General features: G+C 46.2%; 1 protein-coding gene across 10 annotated transcripts in view; it reads left to right on the forward strand.

Moving 5' to 3' along the window:
* ZNF384 (zinc finger protein 384) overlaps positions 1-11590 on the forward strand; it is a 37382-nt gene that overhangs the window by 18458 nt on the left and 7334 nt on the right. For 7 of the 10 annotated variants that reach the window (XM_080391075.1, XM_080391074.1, XM_080391073.1 and 4 more), the window contains 5 exons: positions 1154-1231; positions 8490-8714; positions 9359-9541; positions 10370-10448; positions 11320-11478. In XM_080391075.1, the coding sequence (XP_080247201.1) occupies positions 1154-1231; positions 8490-8714; positions 9359-9541; positions 10370-10448; positions 11320-11478 (724 nt within the window). The remainder of the gene's footprint in view (positions 1-1153; positions 1232-8489; positions 8715-9358; positions 9542-10369; positions 10449-11319; positions 11479-11590) is intronic. The other 3 variants (XM_080391080.1, XM_080391079.1, XM_080391072.1) reach the window with 3 other exon arrangements.

The following is an 11590-nucleotide window of genomic DNA, read 5'->3' on the forward strand; positions in this document are numbered from 1 at the left end:
CTTGGAAAAAATCTGTTTTCTCTTTCTCTGAGTTGCTTTATAGTTTGGTAGTTGCAAATATTATATCCTCTCTGGTGTTTCTTGAGGCTTTGGATGACTGTGGGCACTGACCAGACTTGTCACAGAAGAGGTGAATACACTCGTAACTTCTCTCAGTTTCTTTTTGAGGCTGGACTACACGTGTACCCTCTCTGCAGCGATGAGCATCTTCTAGGCTGGCGCTGAAGGGCCAAACATGCTTTTCCTTCAGTCACAACTGCTCCTCCTTCTGCTTCAGAAGGGAGTCTTTTGAGCCTAGCATTGACAGTGACCTCTCCTCTCTGATGGGCGCAAAGGCAAGGTGTGAGAAAATGCTGCTTCGTTCACATGTAGTAGGCATGAGAATGAGATACGGGCAGCGCCTGGAGCTGGTTGTGTCCAGGGAGTCTGGAAACTTGGTAGAGCAGAGATGGAAATCGGAAAGGAGGAGAGACAAAATTGCCTACAAACTAGGGAATGTGGCAAAGGATGTGATGGGGAGCCTATTTGCAAGGGAGAGATGGCACAGAGAAAAGACACAAAGGGCCAAGACTGGGGGGAGGAGGAAAGAACCAGATCTGCTAGGGGCTGGGAATTGAGGAGATATACCTAGAATTAGCAGAACAGATGGGGACAAGAGCATGGGGTGTGGACAGATAGAAGCGTGGAGGAGAGGAGATGAATGTTACGTAGCTGAGGGAATGAAACAGTGCACAGCCACTGCAACAGAGGATAAAGGGGCTGGGGCATGTGGGTAAAGAGCTTGGGGCTGGGTCTTGGTGCAGGAGAGGGGGAATTATAACAGGCCAGAAGGATAAAGGCAAAAGGGGAATGAAGCTTGAAGTGTCAGGCAGAAAGCGTCACCACATTCCCTCCAAAGCCTAGAAATATTAAAGCCAGTATTTCTAAATTTTGCTGTGTGTCTGATATCAGCACAAGAATGTGACCATATCTGGCAAAGAACCTCACCCCCTCTAAGGCCAGAGGAAGGTGACACACTACTGTTGCTGTCATTTATCATCCTAGCTGCGGTGGCAGAGATCTGTGCAGTGGATCTTAAGATTGCTGATGACCAATGTGGGTGTCAGTATGATGCCACATGTTGGAATTTCTGTTTGCTTTTTTTAACAAGTAGTTCCGTGAGCAGCGGAACTAATGAAGCCTGGTTTCCAGCGGCTCTCTCCTGTGTGGATTCTCTGATGTCTAATCAAGGGTGAGCTTACTAGCCTTTCCCTCAGCAGGGGGCTCCAAGAGGGTCTCTCTTCTTTCCCCAGCTGCGTATTTTTATGAGACTTGTGATGATGTTAAGATCCTTACCGTTTCCCAGATTTGGTTGAAATTGGCTTATAATCTCAAAACTCTTAAGGAGGACAGGTGCACATGCACATCCACATGCACACGCAGTTTGTACACATAAGCTTTGCTTTTGTATATGAATGCTGTGCTTGGAGGTTAGCAAATGTCAGAATTAAGACTGACCACGTGCCTCAGGATATAATAAGGTAAAAACTTGCATTATGGTAAGTTCTCTCCCTTCTGCTGAGATGTTGTAACTGTGTATGTGTGCGTGTGCACTCTCAGCTCATCATAGTGCCAAGCAGGAGGAATTAACAGTGGAGTTCTCTAGTCATGAGTTTTAATTTTAGCACATGTTACTTGCATGTCAATGGAATGAGTGTGTGCAAGAGAATGAGGGAAGCAGTTACAGTTTCAGCTGGAGAGAGAGAGCTTCGAAACTATTCTGTTGCACCTCTTATCTGATCGTGCCTTAATTTGGCCCCATTGAGTCAATGCACTTTGATACTATCCTTGATTATGTGATTATGGTTATCGTGTACAGGATGGCCTGTCAGGGTCCTGCATGTTTACTCAAAGAACCTGAAAGGAGTATTCTATTTAAAAAAAAACACAAACAAACAACAACCAAAACCAAATAACAACCAAAACCAAATACATTGACATGGGGTTGCAGAATTGAGAAGGCCTATTTGGGGAATGCATTTGACTGCTAATCTGAGGAACAGTGGATTGTGTTGCCTCTGCCACAGATTTGCTGTGATATCCTGCAGCCGTGTGGTACAGGTCTGCAGATAATCTTGCCTCAAAGCGTGTGCAAATGCGAGTTAGATCTAGTCTTCAGTGGATTTGCATTTGCCGCAGGCTTAAAATGACCACAGGCAGTCATCCTGAAATAATTAACATTTGGTGTTCCCAAAACTGTAATGTCTTCTTAAGTATCGTTGAACAGTCCTCTGTTACATGTGAGATCCTGTTTTGCTTTGTAGAAAAGCATTGCATCTCATAGCTGTAGCGTAGAAATCTATAGGAGCTGTGATTTGAATGTATATTATATGAGTTTTCCTTTAAAGGCAATAGGTATCAGTTTGGGCACCCAGAATTGGTGGGTATGTCTTGTCTTACCGTGTTCTGCTCCTCTGTCTTTTGTCGCTCCCTTCCCTTAGAAAAAATAACCCAGGGACATGGTGGGGCTAGCTGAGCGCTTACGGAGCGCTGACACTTTGGTGGTGGGCACAACAGACGAGTGATTCTGCTTCATGAGGTTGGAATTGCGCGTGGTCGATGGGCTTTGAGGCTGCACACAGTGTGGTGGTGAAAATAACGGAACACTTGCTTGTTAAGTGTCTGTCTGTGCAACATAATAAGGCTGCGGTTCTGTGGGAGCAGTCAATAAGGCTGTATCAGAGCGTACCTGCATTGCGGAGCCAAATTATGGTGACATTGACAACCTTAATTCTGGCATTTCCAAATTTGCTAATGCATTCTCACAGACCTTTTGTATCATTTTGAATTTAGCTTTTGCATGTTATCACTATACTAGGAAACACCTTACTGTGTTTTATTGTTTTGTTGGTCTTTTTTGCTAACGGTGACTGATTTCAAAAATCAGCAGGCAGGGGTTTAGGCCTGATGTTCAATGATTTGGAGGTCAACAGAAAGTCACAGCTGATAATTTACATATAGAAGCAATATTGTTGGATAGCTAAAACAAAAAACCCAAACCATATATATGTATATAGAAGCTTTATGTTGTTGCTAAACTGAAGCTATTCAAGCAAAATTATTTTAATACAGCCCAATGGAAGACTTAGCCTTTTGGGTTGTACTGTGTGACTTCTCCAGCAGCCAGGGACTGAGGCCTAGGTGTTGGGACACAGTGGGAAATGCTGTCAGACAGAAGTGTCCTGTTGGATACCATTGAATGGTTTTGATCTAAAGATAAGGAATATGAAGAAACAGTATCCTGGAAAGCAATAACTCTGAAAAAGACTTTTAGGAATTAAGTGACATTATGTGCGCTCCTGGTGCAGGGCTGTGACAGAAGAGGGTAAAGGCGACTGTTGAAAGCCTAAATGCTGCAGTCATTAAAAGAAGACGGGCAACTTGTGCAGCATGCTGAAATACCACAAAATTCTGGGTCTGGTATTTTTAAGATCATTCAGAAAAACGGACAAAATGCAGGAATACTCTCAAATCTGAAAACTGGAAAAGTGCTTTATGGTGAGAGTGTTTAAAAACACTTGCTGCCTTGCCAGGGCAGTATGCTTTTGTGCAGCCTCATCAAGCCACCAAAATGACTGAAGGCGTGTGGAAATAAGATGACTGAGATCTCTGAGCATAGCTGATAGATTTGATAGCATACATGCCAGTAGTGTAAATTGGTAAGTGGAAGCATGGTGGTAACTTTTGAATCTGAGTTGATGCTGGGTGTGGAAGCAGAGGTACAATTCATATGCTTTCATTTGGCATCTTCATACTTGCTGGCTTTATTTAGGTCTTAACCTGAGTTTTCTAGCTGTGTATCTTGGATGTTAGTTCTGTCGCTTTCTGCCTTTACCAAAATCCTAGCCAGAAAATGTTTAACTTTGCCATTAAAAAAAAATCGGGGAATACGAGGGTTAAATTAGCATTTATCATGAACTGTGCATCCATTATTATGCTATGCTTGCATTAGTTACTTCATTAACTCTGCATTGCAAAGGCAGTACATTTCTTTCCTTGCTAAATGAACTGCTGACTCTGACAACCACAACCTAAACTTATTCTTATCATCAAGTTTAACTTCAGACCTTCCTGATTTGAATTTTTTTTAAAAAAAATTGTGGTCTAACTTGTATTTGTAGCCTAACAGAAGGAGCAAGGGCTCAATTAACTTCTAAAACTAATATCAGTAGATACTAGGAATTTGAATTCTCATAGCCGTGTAAAAGCTTACATAGTTTTCACAACTGTGATAGTGATTAATTAAGCACTTGACTGAAAAATGCTGTTAATCCACGTTAGGCAAATTTTACTATGAGTTGGTATTTCAGATGGTATTTTATCTCATAACATCATCTGATGAATGAGGCGGAACATTCCATGAAAAGTGGAAAAAAATATGGCACTGTGTGCCACAGAGCTGTAGTCTCGTTGCTATAAGCATCATTTTGTTTATGACTCATCATGATGACTTTCATATGGGAGCAGAATTAGAATTGTACATCCACCTTTTACTGGCATTTCATGATTTTTGAGGGTGTCTCTGTCTTCTAACACGAGCATTCTCTGAACGTCTTTATTTTCCTGTGGATTCCCTATGAAAAGAAAGGATTACAAACATTGGGAGGGGTTACTTTTGATTTCTGGCATATGGCTGGGTACTAAATTAACTATTTGTATGAACCTCTGTGTTATTACGAATATGTTCTCCTAGGCTGTCTAAATTTACAGTGCCATAACAAGCAGCTGTAGGGATGTTGTGTCACACAGTCAATGGGAATGCTGCAGTCATTTCCTGTAACTCGCTCTCAGAAAGAATACAGTGAAAGTAGTGGTAGTTTAGAAGCACAGTGGGGAGAAAAGATTAAAAATGGATATTAAACAGAGGGAAAAAAATCAATTATTTCATATAGCAGGTTTTGTTCATGGTTGGCAAGGAGCACTGCCAACTTTTCTTCTCCCTAGCCAGAAGAATTTCACTGAAGTAGAACAGTAAAATGCTGCTACTGTCAGATGCGGTGATCTCATTATCCATATAGATTTAACATTTTTTTGAATCCATATTTGCCCACTAGAGGGCTGATTGCTTCTTCCCCTTTAATATTTGATGTTGTCTGAGACAGAATGTGAAGCCCTTAATTAAATGGATCGTTTGTTCCCTTGAAAATGCCTGAGACCACACAATACAAAACTCTCTGAAATGCAGCTTTCTGCTGTATTCCAGGGCTGTTTTTAACTCATAAGGCTCATGAATTTCTTAATGCTACATAGCATTCCTGCCCTCTCAGGGCTGATGCTAATTAGATGATTGGAAAATGAGTCCTTACAAGACTTTTTTTTAAAAAAATGTTGTTTGAAAAACAATACTGGAACGTTTATAGCTGCTAAATTCAGACAAGAGGGGTTTGGTTTTAGGGGTGGGTGGGTTGGGGGGTTTGCTAACTGTCAGATTTATCTTCCATTTTTATGCAAGTGTCAGAGAGGTTTTGAAATACGTTCTTTGTAATTTTAATCCAAAACTGGAAAAGGACGCTCAGTCTGTTTCTCTTCATTAAAGTTTGTTTTTGGGAATTTCTGACCTGAAAGCAGGTACCTGACAGAGCAAATAAATACAGGAACGGTTGCACAGAAGTTATGGAAAGTAGATGGCTTTATGGCACTGCAGATCTAATGCATGGGACTGCTTAGATTTGATGACATAGTAAAGTTCATGAATTCTTCAGAACAGACTAAACTGTTTAAAATATATTGTCATGTGTACAGCACAGAAGAGATTAGTGCCCAGCATCGTATTTAAATGAGAGCAAGACTTTTGGAAAGGTACTTCTCTCAGAAAGGTAGCTGGATTCTCAGAATACTGATTGTAGGGGCCAAGTGATTGAGACCATACTATAGCCTCCGAGTATTGTTCCAAAGATGCATTATTCTCATGGTTGGAAAGATCCTGTTTCCCCTTGGATTTTTTAACTTCTACAGTCAGTTATTGTTTCTCATCATATACCTTTCTTTGCTCATAAAACAAGCCCCTAGTAATAGATATTTTTCTCCCTGCATAGATTTATATGGGTATTGACCAAGTTATCTTTTAAGCCTGTCTCCAAACCTAGACTGGGCTCAGTGAATCTTTACTGCAAAGCCGATTTTCCACATGCCATCATTCTTCAAGTTTGCTGAACTTGTCTGAGTTTTTCAATAATTGCTGACTATGTGGACTTTACAATTAGACATGCTGCTGCAAGAATAGTCGCACCATTCCAGTTTACAAAAATCATACCTGCTATTCCCCTTGATGGGGGGTTAGCTAATATGGTTAGCCGTGTTAGCACAGCATCGCACTGGGGGCTTGTTCTCAGTTGAGTGGTTTGTTATCGGAGGACCGACGGTGTCCTTGGACAACTGGAACAGAGTTCAGTTGAGTGTAATGGAAGGAAGCGTCTGCTGAGAAAGAGCTTGATAAGAGTCATGCGTGGGAGTGTGCCCTAATGGTGTGCATTAGCAGGGGACTGGACTTGGCGACTCAGAGGTATTTTTCAGTTCATATTCACCTCAAAGTTTTTTCTAACGTTGCTGCTTTCAAGGATACAATCCTTATCCCGTAAGTGTGACTTGTTAACTGCAAAATGCATACGCTGTATTCAGGTCTAGCTTTAAACATTTTGGAAAGTCTGGGACAAACTGTACAGGCGTTTGGAGATAGTTGGGTTTATAAACAAAGAGTGATTTTTTTAAAAAAGATGATTCTGATGTTCCTTTTGACTCCTTGCATCCCTAACAGACCTAGGGATAAACAGCCAAATTGCTTCTGTGTGTTGATTCCAGAAGGGATCGTTGTGCATGTGCAGGGACTTCATGTAAGGCTGTATCTAGTGTGCTTGTTCTGTTAAGGTTTGCGATTAAAGTGGATTAAGAGAAAGATGAAGATAGGAAACATGGGAGCAACCGTTAGAGACGATAATGATTGTAAAAGAACAGTGATGGAGAGGAAAGAATGTAGTGACAGGTGTGTGTTAGAGTGCTGGCTCGGGAGGCATGGCTTCCAGTTAAATGCTTTAAAATCAGGCTGTGGCTTGGAAGGGCCTGTGGAAGTTAAGGTAGGTGCTGGGTAAATATTACCTACATGACATACGCTAATCAGACTGCACACTTCATAAAGCTTCTGGCTCCAGCGTAAATAATCACAACAGCAGATGTAATGAAGTATCTTCCTGAAGACCAGGATCCATTCTTTGTGGCTTGTAATACCTGCAGAGGCTTTTGTCACTGAGCAGTTTTGTAAACACTTGTAAAACTTGAGGAAATTCCCAGACAAAAACATAAGTCAGCCTGCTGTGAAGGCTAAATTCATATCAGCCAGACTTCTGGGTGGCATTCTTTTGTTCAGATGTGGCCTTGGAAGTTCCAAGTGCAGGTTCAGTTTGGTCTTGTTTAATCAAAAAGTCTGCAAATGGAAGAACTAAGTTCAGAGAAACCTTAACTCTGCCCCTTGGTTGGCACATATGGGGGCGGGGGGGTGGGTGGGGAACAACCAAAAACAAACCAGCAAAACAGTCCGGTAACTTGGATGCAGCTTCTGTCTCTCTGTCAAATTATCAACCACAAAAGCTTTTACCATCTTGAATTGTGAAACAGTGCAAGCTTCTCTTAACAGCCTGGTGTCATGATGGAGGAACAGTTTTTAACAGCAGCATCCATAGCAGATAGATGCCAACTGCTTCTTCCTGTTCAAAGAGTCTGTGTTACCAAATACATTTCTGATCATTATGGGAACAGATGGATCCAAACTCCTAGACAAAACATTTTGCATCACATCAGTAAGGTTGAAATGATGAAAGCCCATTAGACCAGTGAAATACCACATTTAATATCCAGAGTGTCTTTGTGAGACCCACTAGGAAAGCAGCACTGCTGTTATTCTTGGCATTTTGTATTCTAAATACTCGAGTGTCTCCTCCAGAAATGGGAGCAGAGTTAAGTGGGTTTGGTCATAACTGCTTTTGCAGACTTTGCAGTACACGGAATTAACTTTTATTATGAAGATGAACCTTAACCTGGAACTTCCAGGTCTTCCAACTTTTTTTTTTTGACTGAAATAAATCACGGATGAACAAAGTGTTTTTTGTCTGGGAATTATTATTCCTGTCCCCTTCGGATCACTGTTGGAAAATTTCCAGAGCGCTGCCCTGTCTCCCTTGTAAGCCTAATAAATCAACATCTTTGGTTCTTCCAAAACCTTTACTTGTCTGGCTGCAAGGTATCGTTTGGTCTCTTCTGCCAGTTCCTAGCTTAAGTTTCTCCCCCCGGGACTGGAGTACTTGCAGCCAAGCACAGTGTCCTGGGTGAAACCTCCCCAGAACCACACAGTGAGGAAACATCCCTTCTTCACTCAGTGTGGCAGACCCCATCCAGTTAGTTGGTACCTGTTGGGGCTTGCCCCCGTGTGACACTGTCTCTTCCCCTCGCCCCGGTCCCAGGTGCCGGATGTGTTCGCTGACCTTCTACTCCAAGTCGGAGATGCAGATCCACTCCAAGTCCCATACGGAGACAAAGCCACACAAGTGTCCTCACTGCTCCAAGAGCTTCGCCAACAGCTCCTACCTGGCCCAGCACATTCGCATCCACTCAGGGGCCAAGCCCTACACGTGCAGCTACTGCCAGAAGGCCTTCCGCCAGCTCTCCCACCTGCAGCAGCACACACGGTAAGGGCCGGAGGAGGCTGGGGGCCCTCCGCACTGCATGTTGCTGTCGTCCCAGCATGCTGTGAGCACCCTCCGTGGGCGGCTGCCTGGGGACTTTTTTCCGCAGGCTGGTCAGGTCTCGTACACGACGAACCGGCAGTGGTGGTATCCGACGTGTGAGACTTGTCACTTGCTGTGAGGGGCTGGGTATGCACAGAGGTTAGCACTGCTCACCCTAAGGGGCGTCCGCAATGGAGTGACGCTTTCTGACGGAAGGTAGGGCTGGTTGTGTCAGTGTGAGAGTAGAGTGGGTGTAGGAGGACTGTTCCCTGTCACCCCAGCATAGTTCTGCCAAACGTCTCAGTCCAGGCTTGCAGCCCCACTGCTGTTTCAGCCGTAGGCTTCCCACACACAGCTCCGCCAATGCCCCTCAGTCCAGACTCTATAGTTCCTCTCTCTGGATCCTCCCCCGGTGCAGACAGACCATGGTCTCTTGAATCCAAGGGGAGCATGGTTTGAGACCGAGCGAGCTCGTGCCGTGTCTGGAGTTCCTCCATGTAGCAGATAGCGTGGTGCTGTCCCACCCCCTTTGTGCCCTCATTCCATCAGCACTAGCCAGATGGCGGTCATGTCCAACTGCTGCTGCTCCTCCTCCTCTTCGGCAGGATCCACTCCAAGCTCCACACGGCGATTGTCAAGCCGCACAAGTGTCCTCACTGCTCCAAGAGCTTCGCCAACACATCCTACCTGGCCCAGCACCTCCGCATCCACTCGGGGGCCAAGCCCTACACCTGCCGCTACTGCCAGAAGGCCTTCCGCCAGCTCTCCCACCTGCAGCAGCACACACGGTAAGGGCCAGAGGAGGCTGGGGGCCTGGCCCTGGCCCCCCCGCGCTGCCGGCATGCACCTGTGGAGCACGCGCGCCAAGCATGCGGGGGGCGGGCGGGGAATGCGGCCGGCTGCACCCTCAGAAGGAGGTGACCCACCAGAGTGGACGGAGTGGAGGCTGCGCAGGAGACACTGACCACGTCAGGGCTGAGGTGGGCACGTGCTGTCCCTGGGGATCCTTGGTCTTGCACCGCGGGGGGCACAGAGAGAGAGAGCGATAGAGAGAGAGGCATTGGCCGTAGGGGATCACAGCCTGGCACCACGGGGGTTGGACTGAGTGTGTGGAAGCTTCTCCTGGCATTGCAGGGGGACAGGGACAGATGAACACTGTAGGTGATCTCAGCCTGATGATGTAAAGGGAAGAGCATTGGTGTGTCTATCCTGAGAAGGAACCTGCTTGCTTGGTACTGCAGGAGCAAGAGAACAGACTCTTCTTGGTCATATGGGACTCCTGGGCTTGGAGCGGGGAGCCTGGACCTCCAGACCCCTTCCCAGCCCATTTTCAGGTGGCCCGTGTGCCAAGCTGGCCAGGCGTTCATAAGCTTTTGCTCCTCAGTCCTAGCCACTCTCTGAAATCTGCTTGACTGCCTGTCTTCTCTAACTTTTGTAGCTGGACACAGGAGCTGGGCAGAGCTCTCTTTGTCCAGATAGAACAGCATCTGGAGGCAACATCATCCCCTTCCCTGCTCTCCTGAGTGGCTGTGAGATTTGATCACAGCGTCAGGCCCTGGCAGTCTGCCCTGCCTGCCTGCTCACTGCCTCTCGTTTGTGCTCTTCCTCCTCAACAGTATCCACACCGGGGACCGACCCTACAAGTGCGCTCACCCTGGGTGTGAAAAGGCTTTCACCCAGCTCTCCAACTTGCAGGTAAGAGCCTGGACTTGTTCTGCTCGCTGGTGAGGGTGGCAAGGGTGGCTGTCAAGTGAGGGGAGAGGCTACTTGCCCTGTGGTGGAGGAGATGGAGAAATTGGGGCAGCTGGGAGGAGAGTGAAGGAATACAGAGAAGCTGTTGGAGCCCTGGGAAGAAGTGAGATTGCTGGCTTTTGTGGCACTAGTGATCCAAAGAAGTCGTGTAAACAGTCACATCCTGTAAAATTGTAAACTTGGCTTGAAAGCGGTGAGACCTTGGTAAAGTTCCTCCCATCTGTGCCGCAGAGTTTTTTAGCTTAGCTGGGGCCAGGCTTTTGCTAAAGATCATGCAGAGTGAAACCTGGATATCTGATTGCGGGTTTTGTTTGTTTTACAATGAAATGGAGGGCATAAGAGTAGGGATTTAGGGAAGCAGAGGTGGTGTGCCCTGTTGCAGTGTCCTGGAGGAGGGTGCGCCAAACGGCAGAGAGCTGTAAATGGCTGTGAGCAGTTAAAGCAGATCCTGCCCTGAAGGGCAGTGGCAGATGGGGGGAGCAAGCACGTGGTGAGGCAGAAGAGAGAAGAGGAAAAGACTGAGAAAGGATTGTGTGGAGACTGAGAAGATGGAGGTTGTGGAGCGTTAGGAGACTCTGCTCTTTATGTGCCTGGTATGCCTCAGACAGAAAGGCATCTGTGGGGAAGACGCGGTGGGCTGGAGGGAGAAGCTCTGTCCCCTACACCAGGAGCCAGGCATATCTCTCAGCAGGCAGGGGCACAGGGAGCTTGGAGCCGGGCTGGAAGGGGGTGTCGGAGGTAAAGCCTTCGCCAGTACTAATACTCGCTCCCTTCCCTGCACTTGCTTTTTCTCCACCCCCCTGCTGTCCCTCAGTCCCACAGACGGCAGCACAACAAAGACAAACCTTTCAAGTGCCACAACTGCCACCGTGCGTACACGGATGCTGCCTCGTTGGAGGTACACCTGGCTACACATACAGTGAAACACGCCAAGGTCTACACCTGCTCCATCTGCAGCCGGGCCTACACCTCGGTGAGTGTTTGCTGCGCTGGGGGGTAGCAGAAGCCGACGTGCTTCCACGGGAGTAGCTCCTCCAGATCCAACAGGAGCAGCCCCCTGAGCTGTTGTGTCCCTCCCTGTTGGT

This window comes from Falco punctatus (assembly GCF_963210335.1).
Source record: "Falco punctatus genome assembly, chromosome: 6".
NCBI classification, from domain to species: domain Eukaryota; kingdom Metazoa; phylum Chordata; class Aves; order Falconiformes; family Falconidae; genus Falco; species Falco punctatus.